This window comes from Asparagus officinalis, chromosome 3 (genome assembly GCF_001876935.1).
Source record: "Asparagus officinalis chromosome 3, Aspof.V1, whole genome shotgun sequence".
Lineage (NCBI taxonomy): Eukaryota > Viridiplantae > Streptophyta > Magnoliopsida > Asparagales > Asparagaceae > Asparagus > Asparagus officinalis.
The window spans coordinates 32,239,758-32,262,269 of NC_033796.1; the positions used below are offsets into that span (position 1 = coordinate 32,239,758).

General features: G+C 38.0%; 2 protein-coding genes across 2 annotated transcripts in view; both read right to left on the bottom strand.

Moving 5' to 3' along the window:
- LOC109833674 overlaps positions 1–10,103 on the bottom strand; it is a 20,625-nt gene extending 10,522 nt beyond the window's left edge. The window contains exons 1-8 of the mRNA XM_020401427.1: positions 9,723–10,103; positions 8,580–8,670; positions 8,378–8,462; positions 8,105–8,189; positions 4,698–4,767; positions 3,580–3,649; positions 1,504–1,549; positions 1,168–1,417 (exon numbers count right to left, since the gene is read on the bottom strand). Coding sequence (XP_020257016.1) covers positions 1,168–1,417; positions 1,504–1,549; positions 3,580–3,649; positions 4,698–4,767; positions 8,105–8,189; positions 8,378–8,462; positions 8,580–8,670; positions 9,723–9,856 — 831 coding nt within the window. The 5' untranslated portion in view covers positions 9,857–10,103. The remainder of the gene's footprint in view (positions 1–1,167; positions 1,418–1,503; positions 1,550–3,579; positions 3,650–4,697; positions 4,768–8,104; positions 8,190–8,377; positions 8,463–8,579; positions 8,671–9,722) is intronic.
- Positions 19,252–20,520, bottom strand: LOC109834903. Its single transcript, XM_020402920.1, has 2 exons — positions 19,408–20,520; positions 19,252–19,278 (listed from the first exon to the last, which is right to left on the bottom strand). Exons 1-2 carry the CDS (start codon positions 20,518–20,520, stop codon positions 19,252–19,254), a joined length of 1,140 nt encoding a protein of 379 aa, XP_020258509.1.

The following is a 22,512-nucleotide window of genomic DNA, read 5'->3' on the forward strand; positions in this document are numbered from 1 at the left end:
GCTTGCACTAAGTTAAGCCAAATGTCGAGAAAGAATATACAGAAAATGAAAAGAAGATTCTGAAAACTAGCTGTGAACATAACACATTGACCTATATGAGTTCTGCTTATGAATTCCGGGCAAGATGGGGCTGTGTACTAAAGCTTTAGATTAGAGGCAACTTTACATGGTGGTAGACCTATATTGTTAGTCACTTAGTCAGATATATAGGCTAACGAAACTCAGCAGATAGTGTCCAGATAAGGCTTGCAAATAAAACAACCCCATGTAGTCGGGTTTCTGATTTGAAGTTTCATCTATTAGAGCAAATCTGAACAAAACTTCCATGTGAAGAAAGTAAATTAACCTGATGTTTACTGGGTCTCTGAATTTAATAGTTGGCTGTGAAGGAGAATAAATCATTATCGGATTCACAATTCATTCTCCTTCACAGCCAACTAACCTCAATAAAATAAATCATGACGATAGTATTTCTCAAGCCTCCAAGCCACTGACCAAATTTGAATTAGATCCTACAGCACCAACGCCACTGCTAAACTGATCACTGGATCAGATAATATGCGATCTTTTGACCCGTTGATGCATCTGATTCCTGAAAAATCTTCCCTAGTACTAGTTATTGCTTTGCAAGTACATCCACTAATTACCAGAACATATCTGATTCAGTAATTCTGTTGACATTTGTTAAAATCATGGTCTTTTATATCTCCCTGGTCACCACTTATCAGATGGCTTCTTAAGGTAATAGTTCATAGTAACTGTCTTGTGTCATGGAAACGAACCAGCTGCATGGGAAAAGCTCTTAAAGCTATCTTAAAAGTAAACATTTCTAGCAAAACTGTCACCACTTTACCAGGATAAACCTAAATGTAAACAATTAGAAACATCACAGATCTTTGGGCTTAACCGTCTCCAGATTACAACGGATAGCACATTATAAAGTCCACGTACTTCAATTTCACAGTTTTGAGATTCCGTCATTTTCTATTTATCACACTTTACATGCTCATGTTTTCGTTTAGCAAGAGTAACTGATACCTCATTACATCATAGGGAACATATGTAATTAGTTATCACACTTTACGTGCAATCGTTTTACAAGCCAAGTCGAATGATCTCACATAGGTTAATGGAACCAAAAACAGTTGAGAGCTTCAAATAACATACCTCTAACCGCATACATAGCAGAACTTGGAAAGCAACAAGTGGAACTTTCATAATGTGGCCGCCTATGTCTTGCAGGCCACACAGTCTGTCCTGGTCACTGTCCTCTATTGAAGAAAACATTAGGCCACTATTCCAATCACGATATCTAATTGCTGAAGAAGACGAACTAGCTTCACTATGGTTAGGGCGTCTATGTATCATCGGGTTAGACCATTTTGTACAAACGAGAAAAGCAAAACATTCTGCAATTCTGTGTGATAGGAAAACAGATTTCAGCATAAGTATCGTTGCAAATGATTTTGAACAAACTTTATAAAGAAGACTAATGAATGTTACCCGAAGTTTATAAATAAGTCCCACCAGCCCAAGGCACCTACATCACCTGCAATATTTATCAAATTTATATTAGTACACACTTTATAAATTTAAACTCCCTCCACCAAAGTCATCCGAGCATGCATTAAAAATCAGACAAACTGTAATGGTCAAATAAAAAATGCTAAGTTGATTCTTAATGAACTCCATACACACACACAAGAAGAAAACAACGACATCATTCAAATTTCTTGGACTGACTAATTGTACGCTTGTAGATGAAGAACAGAAGATCAATAGCATGTATTTTTTAACCAGACATCTAATACCTTCCTGTACATAACATCAGAGTTTATTAGAGCTCCTTTCTCTTGATTGGGCTTTCCGTTATTGCTGCGACAATATTGAAATTGGGTTTTTTCCCCCTTTCCTTTTGAGTAGTAAAGCCAACTCCCCTTATAAAATACTTAATTTCAATTCAACTCCTAAAGTCTCATTTCACGTGGTTAAGCTTCACAGTACTGATCCAGTGAATCCACACTCCAGGCTAAGTATGAACCTTTCCAACAAAGAAAGCAATCATGCAATACAAGGATTGCTCCCAAGAATAGATTTACTGAATGTCACTATGAAACTGTAAAGGGAGTAAGAAGATGATAAATTAACTTTCCAGAATTGATACATAATCTGCATCACATTCACCTTAATTGCTTCCGGCTATAATATCTTTACTGATAAGCCCTGAAAGGGGGCAATCCACAGTAGAAGGTTGCAATTATCAAGGGCTGGTCAAATATCTCCTTGGACTCCATTTTCAAAATTAGGATTCTACTGTAAACTTTGGTTGAATGGCATAGAAGTCCGCTAAATTTATCCGAAAACTTCCCACAGTCAGACTGAGACCAAATTAGCCATATCCCATTCATTCTTTTTCTAGTGAAAGTCTATAAGGAACTTTTGAAGTGCCATTGCCAGCCAAAATGCATTGGGAGTCTGCAACTTGGATAAATCAAAATTAAGTTGGGACACCCAATCAAAGTCTCAAAAGCGGAATATATATAAGACAGGATACTTAAAGGTCCAAGTGCATCCGGTAGTTGATTGTATAACCAATACTAAGGAATTTTTAGGGTTTTTTTTTGGTGGCTACTGGCTAATAATAGAGAGCTTAGTGCCACAACATCTCTAATATAGTTTCTTACTGCTACTACTGAAACAGGGATCTCAAAGAACTTACCCTTTACCAATGCTCTTAAACAACCTTTTTTTTTGGGACATGCTTTTAACAACGAACATAGCCTAGAACCTCCCTTAATTCAGACCCCTTACTGCTCAGCAGCCTTAGTGGCTATTAACTTGTGACAATCGCCAAAAGAATCAGACAAGAATGTCACTTCACTCTCTTACAGTCCCTCTAACCATTACATTAAAACTCTGAAGTTTTGGTGAGAATTGAATAGCATATCCATGCAGGTCAAGCGCTCTTTTTATGGGCCGAAACCTAGATTCACGCGACGGTGATAATTTTTAGAAATTCCGCTTTAAATTCATGGCTGGTGGGATTTGAACCCGGGTTGCTATGACATCATCTTAAAGTCTCTCTAACCATAACATCAAAACTCTGAAGTTGCAGCGAGAGTTAAGTATTATATTTTTTATATTCTAACACGCTCCTTCACTCTCAAATCTTCAAAAAAACAGAGCTCTAATGATGCTCTAAGGATTTGAACACGGGTTCCAGTATTGCTCTCTTGCCCTACCACTCGAAAGCACTTTCTTTGCTTAATTTCATAAATATTGGCACCTATATATTTTCATTATCAATGGGACAACTACTCTGAATGAATGTATTTTCATTCTCAATATGACAACTAGTCTCAATTACCCTTGTTTGGACTAACAGACAAGTGATTTTATCTTCACCTAGCCAGTAGACTTTATGAAGATTAATGATAAATGGAAGTAGAAACAAGTGAATTTAGTATTAAGTTGAACTTAATAAAAACAAATAAAGCAATCAGACAAAGTTCAATGCTAACAATTCAAGTAAATTCCAGTAAAACTTATCAAAAGTCAAAGCAAGCACAGATGTTTTACCACATAATTTAAGCAGTGTGAAAGTCGTAGCTGCTACAAGGAACACCATGGAAATCGCGACCCAAAAGTGCTAAGACATACAGACAATGATTTAGTAGTGGAAAGCAAGAAAGAGATTAAACAAATCTGCCATTTATTTGGTTAAACAGAGAAGAATTGAAATATACTTCTCCATGAAAAAACATAGATTTTGCCTCTACTCATTAAGCATACAAATAATTAATGACTTAGAAAATAAATGAGGATGACTAGATGGTTGCTCATCATAGAGCAGCCAATTCTCCTTCCTTCTGTACAGGAAATGAAAAATGCATTCAGTTACAATACTTATCCAGTGTAACACATTATTTGGAGTTAAAATTAGATATATGGATTCTTTCTTTTCTTTTTTCCCTTCATTTTTGGGTTGGATTAAGGGAAGTGTGAGTTTAGGGTGGGGTGGGTGGGGACAAGAAAGATTTCTTCCCTGACCTTTACTGTGAAAACATGCAGACTGTTAATAAGAATAAAATCTAGAATTGCCAATATCAGCACAGATATTTATAAGGCACATCACATTATCGTAATACTAGTATGCACCCCGTGCAAAGCACGGCCCCCTATTTTTTTAAGCACTGCATTTTGAACTTGTCTCCCTCTAAATTTTAATACATTTGATATAATTATTGTATGCTTAAAATTAGAAATCATATCTACTCCTCTATACTTAAAGAAGGATACAAGTTTTAATACATCTGATTTAGAAATCATAGCTACTCCTCTATACTTAATGAAAGATCCAAGTTTTAATACATTTGATTTGCTTTACTATTTATGTTACAATATATACTATAGCATGAATACTGACTTTAAGTATGGAGGAGCAGATTGATTTAGTGTTTATGCTACAGTAATATTGTGGTGTGAATGGTATCTTTGAGTGCAGAGAACCAGAATCGATTTATTATTCATACTACAGTAAAATACTGTAGTTTAAACAGTATCTTCGAGTGCATAGGACCAGTTGTTCATGCTATAGTATTACTGTAGCATTTACTGTCGTAAGAACAGCAATTCTTTGGATTCTCCTTCAAGTATAGAGGAGTAGATTCATAAATATTAACTGCAACAAAACTTACAGGAAGCGTCTCCCATATAGCTTCATCGCTCATACTTTCTTCATCTCCCGGCATCAGAGCTTTACACATTCTGAATGAGGAGAGGAACACAATATAAGGGAAGCAAGTACTTTGTTAACCAATTAGCAAGCCCAAATGAAACTCTAGAATGATCAGTATCCGATTCTAAACAATCACAGATATGCTATGTCTAACAAAAAACATAAGAATCGTTGATCACAATTTCAAGTCAGAGACAAAATATGATCATTAGTTGTCTCAAGGATGTGTCTATTCTCAAGAAAACCTTGTCCATACAGGGATTGTCATAACCAAAATTCATGCTTAAAGCACTAACAATTTAATATCATGCATTCCTTCTAATCACCTCTAAATGAAGGAGGATTATGCATGGCTGACTTAAGCAAGCCTTTTGAAAGTGAATAAGAAATTGGGTATTTTTTGCATCCCAGCAGCATGATTGCTTTGCTTTTTAGCTGACTCCACAATAATGCATTCAATGTCCTAAAGCCCTTAGCCCGGATAGAAGAGGCTTGCACTAGGCAGCTGATAACTAGAAACCTTTGGTAGATCTACACGAGATTAACCCTTAGAGAATGCATGCTATTGTAAAGAACAGAACATGTAGCTAACACAGTTCTGGTTGCATTCGTCAACATGCGATATGACAAGTCCTCTCAAGCTTGGTTTGGTAGGAGGGATGGTGAGGGGAGGGGAAGGACACAAATTAGTTTTGCCTTTGGTGGGGGGTTTTTAGAAGGGGAGGTAGAGTGAGGGGAGGGGAAGGGAGGGAGGGACACCACAAAATGAACTAAAAAGTTAGCGTAAGAAGTATCCCTCCAATTTGTGAAGACACAAGAGAGAGAAAATGAACTACAAAAGCATGCATCTCTCCTCCCCTCCAACCAAACATACAGGCTTAAAGGGATGTTCATCCCTCCACCTAATTGTACCTCCCGTCAACATACAGGCTTAAAGGGATGTTCATCCCTCCACCTAATTGTACCTCCCGTCACCTCCTCAAACCCCCTACAAAACCAAGCCTCAAAGATGCACTTTTTATTTGTCTTTACTATTGTTATCATATCTACTAAATATAATTTTTTTAGTACTTCGAATGTCTTAGCTCTTCATTAGTATTTATGTTAATTATTTCTGCAGTTTCCACAATAATTGTTCTGTATTTAATTATTTCTGCAGTTTCCACAATAATTGTTCTGTATTAAATCATGTGCTCATACAAAACTGTAACTGATAAACATTAATGGAAGTTCTAGACTTCATACAATATTTCCCATATTGTTATCTTCTGTAATTTCCTGAAAATTATGGCATGGTTCAAGCCTGTTATCTTCTGTAATTTCCTGAATTTTATGGCATGGTTCAAGCACAAGCATGGTTTATGTCATTAGTTCCAATAAACTGCAATATTGATATATGTATCGAGGACATTTAATAGAGGAGATGGCCCTTAAAGATGTGAATACACAAGAAAGATTTCAGCAAGGGATTTTGTTGTTGTTGCTTGCTGCAGTTGAAGAGTGGCTTTGCAATAAAGTTTTTATTAACATGAACTGAAACTTTGCTAGGAACCATGCCTTCGATATATTTAATATGTAAGGCGGAAGAGTTACATACCATGTGCCTATGGAGCTAACCTCATGACTCATACCAATTAAGAGTTCTGACACTCATAACAGACCAACAAATAGAACAAAGTGGAAAAGTGGACCATTGTCTTCGGTAGACTATCAACCTAGGAGCACCGTAGGATATATATAGTACACGAGCATAAAATCACAACAAATTATATTTTTCTGTCAGTCAACTAACCTTTCCAACATGAAAACACTCTTATACTTTGATTTCATATAGCAAAAAAAAAGGGCCCATAGATATGCTTAACTGAGTAATTCATTCTCGATTGAAATTGTGCTATAATCCACCAATTAGCAAACGTCCGATTACACGATTGATACTTGGCCAGATCAGCAACACAACCACTCTTTTTTATCGAAGAAACACTCAACTAAATCCTCTCTCTATGAGAAGTCATCTCGAAGATTCAAATTTTGAACTGAAGCAATGGTCATAAACCTTCATAAAAACAAAGGCAAAACAAAAACAAAGGGGCTTTTGTCATATTAGACCCTAAATTCTTTCTTAGTCTTATATTTCCCCCCCCCCCAACACACACACACACACACACACACACACACACAACAATCGGCACATTTTCTAATTTAGAACCCCCAACTCTTTAAGTTATTCTAAAATAACACCCGTTGGATTTTGTCTATAATTGTAACCGTAGTATGGTTAACTCTTGAAATTAATAGATTTGGGGGTGTTATTTAGAAATATAAAATGTTGGGGTCTAAGATAAAAATAAGAAATAATTTAGATTCCAATATGATAAAATCTTATTTTTAAAGGGTGTTATTTTAAATCACTAAATGAATTTGGGGGAATAAGATAGAAATGTGAAGATTTGGGTGTTCTAATATGATAAAATCTTAAGAATCTCAGGTCTATTATGATAAAACCCCAAAAAAGAATTGCCTCTACTAAGTCAACCACCATCTACTACTGCTCAAAGTATGCATTTTGTCCCGCCACGTGCATTGAGCACACTGATTCTGAGAGAGGTTACCACCTAGTTATTTCATCTGTAGAAGAGCTTATCTTCTTTAGAACGACCGTTCTAGAGGCTCCAGTCTATGTCCTGTTTAATAAGTATATGATGTTGTATTGCAGTAGCTCTTCTCCCTAGCAAAAGTTCTCTCTCAATGTGGCATGTCTGACTACCTTCTTATATTCCAAAGTCTTGACTTAACCAAGAAGAGGAAAAGGTAACATTATGAAGCAGAAGATTTTTCAAAGAACTGCACAGATCTGTAGCTAGCTCCCCTCGAAACAAATGAATGTTTGATGTCGTCCACCTTATGATCATTGCATAAAGCACACTGGGAAGCCAAAGGGAAATTCAATCTCTTCAATACCTTACCTGTTGATATTCGACTGGTTACTTTTTCCATATGCAAAAACCTTATGCATTTTGATCGGTCCAAGAAGATTATCAGGCAAGGAAAACTACAATATGTTGCTTTTCTAGTTCATGTCATCTAGCCACTTTAATGTTCTTAAAGCTATCCAACTACTATACTTGTACTGTCTTATTCGCTTTCTGTAAGCTAACATTGTGATGCAAGATTACTAACTTAGGCCTAGATCAACAAAGAAGAAAACATGGAAAAAGCAGCAATAATATAAAGGTGGAGAAGAGTATAACAAGAAGACCACAGTAAATGAGCCCCAGTTAAGTTTCTGAACAGCAAAGTATCAACTTTCAAATACAAATACTAAGTTGATATAAGCAGAAAAATGGTAAATTAAGAAAAACGCACCTGAAATTGTCAGCAAGAATGATCACTTCAAAGGCTAAGAGAGGAAGGAAAACAATCTTTAAATTCAGAGCAGGGTGCTCGTAAACTGCAAGCATTTGGGGGAAAATTTGAGGAAGAAGCAGATGCAAGGATAACAAGCCAATGTTGTAAAATAATTATAAATTGGCCATAATTACATGAGACACGTGCACATTTAACAAAATATGATTAACTGGCAAGCAGCAGTACGATGCAGCATACATTTGTCTACTCTATAATTTCCCTACTATTTACCCTTCAAGCTCTCAAGGTATATACAAAGAAGTAGCTCGAATGCAACTAGCAGTGGTGTAGCAACAACAGCATGACAAGGTGCCCACTGTAGAGAGCACAGAAATATTCATCATCAGTAGATAATCACAGAAGACTTTCCAATTAAAATGAGACAACTCAGTATAAACATATCTTCAAGAAGGCATGAGCTATGAAATCATACATGCCGATCGTGAGGCACTGATGGAGCAGGCAAGGAGAACCTTCCCCGTGCAACAACAGTGTGAAACAGCCAAAGCGGGACAAAAATAATCCTGCATTTTTCAGAGGGGCATTAAGTTCATGGACTAGTAGCAACATCTTCAGTGTTCTTCAGTTTTACAAGGCCAGAACACAGTAAAGTTTACAAGCTTGTGAAATTCAAATATATCAATTTCTGATACACCTTGAGTTAAGTACTTAAAGTAGAATTCCGCAGATCTGAATAAATATGATCATGAAGTATCAAATATTTGATGGATATGATGTCATGCACATTCACATAAGAGTATCCTCATTACAAACTCTATAAAAATCTATTTTTTCTAGGTTACTGATCATCATAAGGTCACAAACTAATATAAGCACTTGTTCAATTAAATGAAAAGAACATTGCTGCAGTCTTACAGGGTGGAAAGAGGGCAAAAGCCTAATGGTCTTGCTTACGAGCAATGTCGTAAACAAAGTTTATAGTATGGGAACCATGATATGACAAAGGCTTGAATCCACTGACTTTCACTGGACGCAAGTCATAATAATGTAGCACCTCGGCTTCTTGAATTAGACTGTTTTGGATGAAATGCTACCAGCAACATTTAGACTGAAACCAACATTTTAATTCCTTCTAATCGAATTGCAGACGTGTGAAATCCTTGGAACATTATTAGTGAAACAATACAACCTACACAGTTTCATCGTGAATAATAAATGTAAATTGAATTATTTACAAAATGCACAGGCTAAATTTCCCTTCTTTTTTACTTCTTTCATGTACTGGAAAAGGGGGGAATCATCAACAAATCTTACTATTTGCAGTGTAATTTTTAAAGGGGAAATTCGCGATTTCTATATCTTCTATTTGAAGTCTAAGTGATCAAATTTCAACAAACTTGCTAGGTTCTACGAATTTGTCATTAACCGAAGGAAGAAGCTACAGAGACGAATTTACTCATAAGAGAAATTCCATCAAACTTTCAAACGGATCTTTATCAATATTACAAACAAAGAAAGAATCTGTGTCTGGCTGCAACTGGAAACTCCCAGAATCAACAAAAACACTCAAAATTTGCAATAAAAAACAAAATAGAAGGCTAAATTGAAAAATTACCACCAAGAATAAGTAGTACGGCCGTCGACCTTGAGTGCGAGGAAGAAGGTGAAGCAAAAGAGGAAACCGTGTGCAGCCAGCGCCTGTGCCGATTTCGCCACCCGCGACCAAGTCATCGCCTTCCTCCTCTGCATCGATCAAAAAAAAAATCTTTCTTTCCTTTTTCCCCTTTTTTGTTTGTTTGATTTAGTGGGCTGCCCCTTTGGAGTAACGGAGTGAATAGGATTTGAATTAAAAAATCGGAATAAAAAAAAAATGGGTTTTGGACTTTTGGGTAAGAGGGAAAGGGTGCGGGTTGGGAGTTGGGGAGTAGTGGGAGGGGCCAGCTGGAATTTTGGCTTGGATTTCTTCTTCTTCCTGCAAGATGGTGGTTTTGATTTTGCCATAGCGGTTTGGGAGATATTTGGTACTTTTAATTGTATGTATTGGTCCCTATCAATTTATTATTTTATATTTAGTATATTTCTTTGGACTCTAAGATACTTTGATTTTCTCACAAAAGATACTCTTAAACTATTTTTCTAAATAAGCTACTAAATAAACAACTCCTATTCTGAATAGCTCGTTTTCATAATTAAGTGACGCATCATATCTAATATTATTTTTCTTTTATCACAAAACATCAGCTATTAAGATTTTTTGTAACTCAAGTCCAACCAAACTTTCTTTGTAATTAATAGAAATTGGAATAATAAATATTTTTAAAGCAATATATGTTTTAAATTTATTTTATCGGAACAATCTTCAATTTGTATTAAGTTGCAACTATGCAATTTAGCATATTTAAGCCCTTGAAAAAAGGAAGTGTGTTGCAACAGCTTGTGAAACATTTGTTAATTGAATGTAGTTGAACAACTTTGGCTCCAATTACTTTTATTCAAATACAACTTGCATTTAATAGAAAAAGGAATCACTAATTATAGTTGTATTGAATAAAATAACAAAAATAGCTTATTTTCTTCTCTTCATATTAAGGATTCTACCTTTAAACTAATTCCTCTTCTCTTGAAGCAATAGAAAAGATGTTAGGTAGTTACAGAAAACATTTAAGCAGAACCTAGACTTTGTTTTTCTAATGTAGATCACAAGAACTATAATATGTGATGAGAAAAATCATAATAGGCTAGAGTGCAATAGCAAAAAGTTTCATGGGAGAGCTATGTAAAATCCGGGATTTAATTGTATTGTTATGCAAGAGAGAGTAAGCCCTTGGCTTACACGCATAATCCACTCTCCCAATTGGGCGGCAGAGGGGTCCACCGCGGCCCACGGCACGCTGCATCCTGTACTGTACGTAGGATTCTCATTAATGCCATTTATTTTCCTCCTTGTCAGTACTTTACTACTAAAGAAAATAAAATAGGGAATTCTTACCCAGGGGCTCAGGGATCAGCTGTAGCAGCTTCTCTATCTATCATCAACGTGGCATCTCGTGATTGGTTAATAAATTGCCCCCGCTTAGGTTTTGACGGTTGCTTTGGTGTTACCTGTTTCGGAGGGGATAGGCGATCGGAGAAGATTTGGGCTCGTGCATAGTGCTCTGATACAGTAGGAAGGTTCATTGCACTGCGCTGTTGGCCAACTAGGATGAACTTCAGTCTGTAAAATTTGATTGTTTATTCACAGGGGAAAACTGTCTTAGAAAAGAATATTATGAATACAATTATGACAAACCTCTCCAATCTTGACCTAAATATCTTTTAAATCTTGATAACATAATTATCAGCATGTGAATGAATTGTTCTGATGTATTTTAAACTCTTTATAGGGAGGGAAACAACTTGAATCACCTTGAAAGACCCCTAAATGACAGCTAAATCATAGAAGATGTGTGGATGCATCATGACCTATTAGAAGTAGAAAGTGCTCTGACAAGATTCTCCAAGTTGAAGAAATAGCGAGCACAGCGATGATGATCGCAGGAAAAAAGGAAGGAACAGGTTTGGGTGTTGTGCGGGGTCGATCGCCAATGTGCACGCATCAGAGAAAAGTCTCTGGACTTTTTGCGGTCGACCGCGAGTGGCTCGTAATTGATTTTTTGTTTCTGTCGTTCTGTCCGATCGACCGCGAGTGGTTCTGCGGTCGATCGCGAGTCGGGTCTGTAGTTGGGTTTTGGTTTTCAACCCGTTTCGTTTCTGAGTTGATATATAAGTCTAATCCTAATTAATTAGGGTTAAGCAATGACGTTTTTTAAGAAGTCTTTGAGAAGGGGTTGTTGCATCCAATTTGTGGGAGATTTGTGAGAGATCTAGAGGCTTTATTTTAGGGTTTATTTGGTAAGATTTGTAACCCTATTTGTATTCTCTTGATTTCTAATAATAAGAACCCCCCCCCCCCCCCTCTGAACCACGTAAATTCATTTGTCTTACTATGGTATTGTGTTTGGCTTATTGGTTGTGATTTATCTCGTTCTTGTTCGTGTGGTTTCGAGCTTCCGCCGTGCACAACAAGTGGTATCAGAGCTTCAGATTCGGCTTGAGACTTGTTCGAAGGATTCGGTGAAAGATTCCTATCTGAAGAGTTACTTCGACAATATGAGAGAGGCAAGCACATCAGGTTCGTCTCTTACAAATACGGTACAGAGTCCGATCATCAATATAATACGAAGATTGATGTTCCGAAATTCGATGGAAAGATTAATTTTGTTTTGTGGAGGTGCCAGGTGATGGATGTATTGGATGCACAGAATTTGGAGCAGACTCTTGAGTTACAAAAGAAACCCACTGACATGGAGGATAAGGTTTGGAAGAAAATGAATAGTAGGGCTTGTGGAGTTATTCGGCCATACTTAACGCCGGATCTTATTTATGATGTGATGAATGAGACGTCGATGAAGAGAATGTGGGAAACACTCAATGAGAAGTATCTTACGAAGAGTATTTAGAATCGGCTTCACTTGAAGAAGAGGTTTTACCAATTCAAGATGAAGATGGGAGTTTCCATTAGGGAGCATGTCAATAATTTCATGAAGCTACTTTCAGATATGACCAATGTGGATATCATGGTTGAGGATGAAGATAATTCGATGTTACTATTGTGTTCGTTGCCCGAGGATGATTATGGTACGTTCGTTCTTACTATGATCAATGAAAGAACAACAGTTAGCTACAAGGAGGTGACCTCGACGTTGGTGAATTATGAACTGAGGAAGAGTGATGGCGAACCCTCCGAGAAGGCATCGGGAGATACATTAGCAGTTCAAGAACGTGATCCAAACCGTCGCCAGTTCAACCGCTCAAAATTGAAGAATAGAGGTGCCTATAAGAATATTGGTAGAAATCAATATCGCTATTGTAAAGAAGAAGGACATTGAAAGATTAAATGTCCAAAGTGGAAGGAAAAGGTCGGGAAGAACAAAGGAAAAGTTGTACAAACTTCAGAAGTGAATGTTGTAAAAGGTGTTGGTGAACATTCAGATTTAGATTCTTCGGGCTATTCATGCTATGTACTACCGTCGGTTTATTATGCCGACTCTACGTAGTGGATGTTAGATTTGGGAGCCACATATAATATTTGCCCGATGAGGGACTGGTTCTCCAGCTTTAAGGGGCTAGAAATAGGGGATGTCGTGCTTATGGGTAATGACCACGTATGTCCTATTGGTGGTATTAGTTCAGTTCGGATCAGGATGCATGACGGTGTGGTGAGGGAGTTGAAAGAAGTAAGGTTCGGGTCGCAGTTGACGAAGAACATTATTTCTCTTGGTACTTTGGAGACAGCTAGTTATCGGGTGACCTTAGAGGATACTACTGTGAAGGTCACAAATGGTTCTACGGTGGTGATGCGAGGAGTTAGGGAAAACTTTCTATACTACTTAAAGGGAAAGACAGTTACAGGAGGTCTGACAGCTTCTATCACTACAGAGGAGGACATTACCACCTTATGACACATGAGATTAGGACACACAGGTGATAAGTCCCTGCAGTCATTGGTGAAACAGGGGCTATTGAAAGGTGCTAAAACATGTAAGATGGAGTTGTGTGTGCATTGTGTACCTGGGAAGAAGACTAGAGTGAAGTTTGGCATCGCTATTCATAATACCCAAGGTATATTAGATTATATTCACACAGATGTTTGGGGCCCTTCTAAGAACACATCACTTGGTGGGGCTAACTATTTTATCATTTTTATTGATGACTATTCCAGGAGGAATTAGTATACCCTATGAAGCATAAACATGAGGTCCTGAATATTTTTGTGAAGTGAAAAAAGAAAGTGGAGTTACAAACAGGTAAAAAGGTAAAGACTCTACGTTCATATAATGGTGAAGAGTATAAGAGTAATCTGTTTTTGTAATTTTACTGAGATCACGGCATTAGGCGACACTTCACAGTTCGAGAGACACCGTAACAGAACGGAGTGGCTGAAAGATTGAACTGTACCTTGCTGGAAAAGATGCAATGTATGATGACGCAGAGTGGATTGCATAGATCCTTTTGGGCTGAGTCGTTGGTTTATGCGATCCATCTCATTAATAGGTTGTCGTGTACTTCGATACAAGGGAAGACTCCTTTGGAGCGTTGGTCTGGCTCGGTAGCTAGTGACTATGAGTCACTTCGGATATTTAGGTATCCTGCTTATTATCATATTAGTGATGGTAAATTAAATCCGAGGGTGAGGAAAACATTCTTTGTGGGATTTAGAGATGAAATTAAAAGCTTCAAGTTATGGGATCCATAGGACAAGAAGATAGTTATTAGCAGGGATGTCACATTTGATGAGGCGTATATGATGAAGTCTCAAGTTCCTCGGCAGGTGTAGGAAGACCAGATTCGAGAGATATCATAGCAGGTGGAGGATGATGTGACTCCACCCACTCCAGATAGCATTGTATCCATTGAGGCTCCTACAGAGGTGATACTAGAAGGAGATGAGATGACAGCCAGGCGGATAGAGGATACAATGGATTGTGAGACTCAAGAGCAGGGTCATGTTCAGGAGTCTATTGTAGATAATAGACCTAGAAGGGTGATTCATCGGCCAGCTAGGTATAATGATGTTATGGTCACATATGCATTATCAGTAGAGGTCGTTGATGATATGGTTCCATCCACATTTAGGGAGGCAGAGACAAGCCCTGATTCGATCACGTGGAGGAAAGCTATGGATGAGGAGATGCGGTCTCTTCAGAAGAACGACACTTGGAAAGTTGCAAAGCTACCTAAGGGTAAGAAGGCTATTGGTTGCAAGTGGGTATATATAAAGAAAATGGGTCTTCTATTAGAGACATTAGGTATAAAACCAGATTGATTGCTAAGGGATATGCACAGCTTGAGGGCATTGATTACAACGAGGTATTTTCACCCATTATGAAGCATTCATCGATTCAGATTTTATTAGCATTGGTGGCACAGCTGGATTTGGATTTGGTCTAAATGGATATGAATAAAATCTTTCTATACGAAGATTTAGATGAGGAGATCTACATGACACAACCCTTGGGATTCAAAGCTGTAGAAAAAGAAGATTTGGTTTGCGATATGAAAAAGCAATCGTCGTGACAGTGGTATAAGAGATTCGACAGCTTCATGATTGGTCATGGGTACACGAGAAGCCCATATGACCCATATGTTTACATGCACAAGCTACATTATGGTGAGCACATATATTTGCTTTTATATATTAACGATATACTTATTACTTCCAGAAGTTCTTCGGCTATTCGAAAGTTAAAAGAGGATCTGTCATCCGAGTTTAAGATGAATGATCTTGAAGAAGCAAAGAAGATATTGGGTATAGAGATCGAGAGAGACATGGTGAAGGGGAGATTGAAGCTTACACAAAGGAGTTACTTGCAGAAGATGTTGAAGAAATTCAGCTTTGATGGCAATGCAAAAGCAGTTAGCACTCAATTGGTTCCCCACTTTAAGCTTTCAGCTAATATGTCACATGTTTTAGTTGAGGACAGAGATTATATATCGAATGTTCTATATGTCAATGCAGTGGGTAGCTTGATGTATGTGATAGTGTGTACAAGGCTAAATTTATCACAGGCCGTGAGCATGGTATCGATGTACATGCACGATCCCGGGAAGGGTCATTGGGAGGTCGTGAAGTGGATTCTACGGTATGTTAAAGGGATCATGGATGTTGGATTGATTTTCCAGAAGAATGAGAAGAATGGGCATGATTGTATTGGTTACGTAGATTCAGATTATTCGGGGGATCTTGATAAGCACCGGTCTACTTCAGGATATATGTTTACATTAGCAGGAGCACCGGTTTGTTGGATATGTACACTTTAGTCTATAGTGGCTCTCTCTACTACAGAGGTGGAGTATATGTCAGTGACTGAAGTTGTTAAGGAGGCTTTGTGGTTGCGTGGATTGTTGAAGGACTTGGGGATTGTACAGGAAACCCTTTGGGTATATTATGATAGCATGTCAGCTATTTATTTGGCGAAGAACCAGGTTTATCATATACACATGAAGCATATAAATGTCAGATTTCACTTTGTTCGTAACGTATTGGATGATGAAGACGTCATATTGGAGAAAGTCCACACGAAGGACAATCCTGCGGATATGTTGACCAAAGTTATTTCAGGTGTGAAATTTGGTCACTGTATGGCACTTTTGAACATTCTTCGGTGTTGAGGCCTTTGGAGGCCTTTGGAGGCCATTTGGGTGAACTACGTTCGGCTTGATTCCTTGGGTAAGAGGGTACGTAGGTAGTTTTTTTGATGCAGGCGGTTGGATTTTTTGATTTCGATAGGGGAGGATTGTTTGAGCTCTCTTTTGGGTTCCCAACTTGTTTTGAATTGAGTCTGTTGTCGTCGGGTGCTTCCATGATGTCTTGGACACAACAAGTAAGACATTTAGATGTTTTGGTGTCGGTTCAGTTTTGGTAGAAACGTTCGTCGAGGTGGAGAATTGAAGAAATGGCGAGCACAGTGACAAAGATCATAGGAAAAGACGAAGGAACAGGTTTGGGTGATGTGCGGTCGACATCGCATGGTGCGGTGGTCGACCACCAATGTGCACGCATCAGAGAAAAGTCTATGGACTTTTTGTGATCGACCGCAAGTGGCGCGGTGGTCGACTGCAGGACACTATAATTGATTTTATGTTTCTGTCATTCTGTTCGGTCGACCGCGAGTGGTTCTACGGTCGACCACGAGTCGGGTCTGCAGTTGAGTTTTGGTTTTCAACTCGTTTTGTTTCTAAGTTGATATATAAGTCTAATCCTAATTAATTAGGGCTAACCAATGATGTTTTTTGATAAGTCTTTGAGAGGGGATTGTTGCATCCAATTGTGGGAGATTTGTGAGAGATCTAAAGGCTTTATTTTAGGATTTATTTGGTGAGATTTGTAACCCTGTTTGTATTTTCTTAATTTCTAATAGTAAGAACTCCCTCCTCATTGCCCCGTGGACGTAGGCAACTTGCCGAACCACGTAAATTCGTTTATCTTGATATGGTATTGTGTTTGGCTTATTGGTTGTGATTTATCTCGTTCTTGTTCGTGTGGTTTCGAACTTCCGCTGCGCACAACAAAAGTTTTAAGTATGTTCGTCATGATTCTTATTGCCTGATAATCAATTTGGTCCTAAGGAAAAGAATAACCAGTTGCGTCACAAGATGCAGTCAACAAAATCAGAATCGCGCATATGTAAACAGCAACTATATAATTCAACAATAATGACACTATGGTATTCACGGTAATTCTAAAATATAATATTAATTTTTTTGTAAAGAATATCTCTCTCAATAGAAATAACATGATCAGGAAAAGAAATTTGATCCTTGATTATTTTATATAAATATAGGGTATTATTATTAAACCCCCTTCAAGTTTGCTCATTTATTATGAAACCTCCTACATTTATCTTTTGATTACAAGACACCTTATCGTTTAGAGCAAGGGCAGCAAGCTCTGAAGGAGCCTCTCAAGGCTGACGTGGCCATGGAAGTTGGCAGCCCCCCCTCCCCCCCCCAGATATTAACAAAAACCCCCCCACAAGTTCCTAATTGCAGAACTGAAAAAAAGGAAATCTGCCCAAAAATCAAACCTTTGCTGGGTTCGACGGAGGTTGTGGGAACTGAAAAAAAGGCGGAGGCGGCGGAGGTTGCGGGAGAGGGCGGGATGTCGACGGTGGCGCTCGGTTGGGGCGAATATGACGAAGGGTCGACGGAGTTTTGACTCGATGGTGGCACTCGGGAGAGGGCTTGATTCGAAGATGAAGGTGGCGCTCGAACTGGGGACGAAGAATTAGGGACGAATCAAAACGAAGAATTGGGGGCGAAGAGTAGGGGACGAAGAACTGGGGACGAAGAGTTGGAGATGATTTGGGGAGATGAGTTGGGGGCGACAGTGTTTTGAGTTGGGGGAGATGAGTTGATGTAAATTTTTTTTTTAATTAGCTTTCAACTTCGGTGGTTGTGTGAAAAATACTACCATTGGTGAAAAATTATTGTCGTTGATGGGTTGTACGTTGAGTGAAAATTATTACCGTTGTGTGAAAAAATGACTGTTGAACAGTGAGAAAAACTCTATAAATTCACACTTCTACACAACTCATTCCACACAACTTTCTCATAAAAAAACTCTATATCTTCCTATCAAATTACAAATCTCATGGATCCCTCCCAAAACAACTACTATTCGCATCTCCTTACCGGTGAAGGATCGACCTTATACTCGCCGTTCTATACAGAAGTCGTAGAAGAAGGTCATCCAATCGAGTTATCGCAATCCGCAACACAACAAGTGTCATCCCAAGAAACACCGACCACAAAGAAGAAGAAGGCTTACACGCGGTCCGAAAATTGGACTGTCCACGAGGATAAGCTTCTTGTGTCTGCTTGGCTGAACACGAGCCAAGACTCCATCCAAGGCACAGGGCAACACAAAGATAAGTTCTGGCACAGAGCTAACGACTACTTTATCCAATACTCCACCGATCCAACGAGTCGTACACCAAACCAAATGATGCACCGTTGGTCAACGATTCAACTGTCGGTCAACAAGTTCTGCGGGTGCGTTGCTCAGATTGAAGGGAAGACAAAGATCTGGTACGGGAATTTAAAACCAGGTAAATATTTAACTTCTATGTTTTTATGTAAATATTTAACTTATATGTTTGATTATTCTAAATTTAACTCTTGTGTAGACTGCAGAAGTAAAAGAATTATACCAATCCCTTTATGGTAAGTCATTCGTGTTGGACCATTGCTGGGTTGAGTTGCGTCATCATCAAAAATGGAACCAACAAATGGAAACTTACAATAAGATTCGATCACAGCCGAGAAGAACCACGAACTCTGATTCCTCACCAAACAATTCCATGCCAGCGACCCCCATCGAGTTGAACATTGACTCGGATAATGTTATAGTAAGGCCTGAAGGGAGGAAAGCGGCAAAACTCAAGAAGAAACAAAATGTGGACAAATCTTATATTAGATTTATGATTGTACTTGAAGTTGAAAATTTTGGCATTGAATGAAAACAACTACTTTATTGAAAATGAAATTGGCGTAGTACAACAACTTGAACTCATTTTCTGAAATTATATTAGACATAAAGAAACTTAATCCTCGGCGATGGATCCCTTAAGCTGCCACAGATGCTCGATCAAATAATTTTTAAGTGATTTGTGTGTTTGCGTGTTCCTAATCCGATGATGATTTTGGATGAACTCAGTTAGAGGCACCGTCCGCACATGAGAAGGTTCAACGACTGGTACCGAATCGGTAAAGTCAAAGTTGTTGTCCAATTGACAATCACGTTCATCTTCAACGATCATGTTATGCATTATGATACAAGCTGTCATGATATCTTTCAGCACACAAGGTTGCCAGAAACGTCCTGGTCCACGAACAATAGCAAATCGAGCTTGCAACACGCCAAAAGCTCGCTCAACATCTTTTCTTGCGCTTTCTTGTTGTTGAGCAAAGTACTTATGCTTGTTTCCTCGAGGTGCTGGAATAGTCTTCACTAATGTGGACCACTCTGGGTAAATCCCGTCGACGAGATAGTATCCTATATTATACTCATGGCCATTGACAATATAGTTGCACGGTGAAGCTCTTCCCTCCGCAAGTTGTGCGAAAACCGGTGAACGATGTAGAACATTAAGGTCATTGTGAGACCCCGGCAGTCCAAAGAAGGCATGCCATATCCAAAGATCTTTGCTAGCTACGGCCTCCAAAATAATTGTGGGTTCATGAAAATGTCCAGTATACATACCTTGCCAGGCAGTTGGACAGTTCTTCCATGTCCAGTGCATGCAGTCGATGCTCCCAAGCATACCAGGAAAACCTCGTTGTGAGCCTTCCTCGAGCAGGCGTGCAACGTCTTCATTAGTCGGTGCACGAAGGTATTCCTCTCCAAAGATGTTGATAATCGATCGAACGAACCTCTTCACGCTCTCAAGCGACGTACTTTTACCGATCCGAACGTAGTCGTCAACGGAGTCAGCGGATGCTCCATATGCGAGCATCCGCATAGCTGCAGTAATCTTTTGAAGACTAGATAGTCCTAACTGTCCAGCACCATCCCTCTTTTGGACGAAATACTTGTCATGTTCGACGACTGCGTCGTGGATTCGAAGGAATAACGAACGCCTCATTCTGAACCTTTGACGAAAATAATAAAGAGGATAGGTTGGTGCGTCAGCAAAATAATCTTGGAATAACCGATTGTGGCCTTCCAGTCGGTTTCGATGGAGCACGATACGTCGTTTGTGTTGAACTGAAGTTGAACATTTCTCTTGTTCTTCTTCCTCAACGACAACAGCTCCCATAAGAAAGAACTTCTTCATCATTTCATCATCGCTAGAGCTAGATGAGTTAGACATTTTATTCTGGGAGATGATGAGTTGAGGAGAGAAGCCGTCGAATTTTATAGGAATCAGTCGGTTGACGGTCAAAGTTTGCGATACCTCGTACTTCGTGCCCAACCTTGAAGACCGCGGGTTACCTCGAAGACCGTGTGCGTTACCTCGAAAGCCGCGGGTTACCTCGAAGATCGTGTGCGCTCCCTCGAAGACCGTGGGTTGCCTCGAAGACCGTGTGCAACGGTTAGAAATAAAATACAAGAGGTTTAAATATAATTAAAAGTAATGGGTGAAATATTAAAATAGGAGAGGAGTTTTTTTGATATTGTTGGAGCTCCTAACTAGGAGCTTGTTGGAGCTCCATAAAAGAAGGAGTGCCTCCCAAGGTATAATTTGTTGATTTTTTATTTTAAAAAGCTTGAGAGCTCTTGAGAGCATGCTGACTAGGACTCTCAACTGGGAGCTTGCTGCACTTGCTCTTAAAACTCTGTTAAAATCAGCACACATAAGGCGCGTGGCAAACATTTTACCTCAAATAGCCCTCATTGATTCGCACATATTCTCTCTCCTCTTCCTCTAAAATGTTGCAAAATAGCCCTCAAATTACAATAACAATTGGAAATATCAACATTTGCATCTTTAACAGCTTGTGGGTTGAGAAAAATGGATCTGGATGTTAACGAAGGTGGAATTTTGAAAATATAGAAAATGACATATTAATTAGTTTAAAATACAAAGAAAGAAGAAGTGGTGTTAGGGAAGGGGGGGGGGCCTCAACCCCATACTCATCTCTGATATTAAACTTTGTTGAAGATCAAAGCATAGAGTGGGAAGAGTAAAGGTAAATCTAGGTTAAGAGGTAGAAGAAGAGAGCCATTTATGGAATATTAAAGAGTATACGAGAGTCGCATGATGGTTTAAGTGGGTTTTAACAGAGTTTTAAGTGGTAGGGTTGTTGTAATCAAAAAGATAATGTAGCGGGGTTCATAATAAGCAGACAAACTTTATATATATATATATATATATATATATATATATATATATAATATATATATATATATAAGCATATGGGTATGCTTGGTACCAAGCACAAAAAGTTGTGCTTGGTAGTGATGTGTCACATCCCCGCTCCATCATTCAAATATGGGACCACATCTCACATGGTAGTGAGTGGATGAGGATGTGACACATCACTACCAAGTACAAAATTTATGCTTGGATACAAGCATACCCATTTTTCTCATATATATATATATATATATATATATATATATATATATATATATATATATATATATATATATATATATATATATATATATATATATATATATATATAATATATATATATATATATAGTATATATATATATATATATATAATATATACTATATATATATATCATACTCCATTAAAAGGCACACGAGTTCGGGAAAATCTTTCGGTAGACAAAAGTATTCTTCCATTAAGTAATACTAAGTTGATAAATTAATGAATTCTTATTGGATATACATAGTATGAAGATAATGATATAGTTTAAATTGAAATGTAAACATTAATAAAATTATTGAATATTAAATTTGCAAATGTATACAAGATGAAGGGCGTATATGCAAAAAACAAACAAATTAACGAGATAAATAATGTTTGCCCCAAAGGTCGAACCCAGAAATAGCACAGACCTACAAATATACAGAGATATTTACAAAATTCACCAAACAAATTAAAGAGACAAAAGTCGTTCTCAAAAATATAAAAAAAAGAAAATAAAAACAAACGGCTACGATCTAAGGACACAACGTGACAATCTCTCACCGACTAAAATTTAAGTACTTCATAGTATTGCATAATTAGTTTTAAAGTTTAAGTATACTATTATTATTTAAATAGAACTCTATTTACAATGTTATCTTTTCACATGCAACATCGCATACTAATATATATAAGCCAAAAAATTACAACAATTTTCATAGCACTTTCATCCCCTTCTATAGGTGTGTGTGTTTGTTAGTT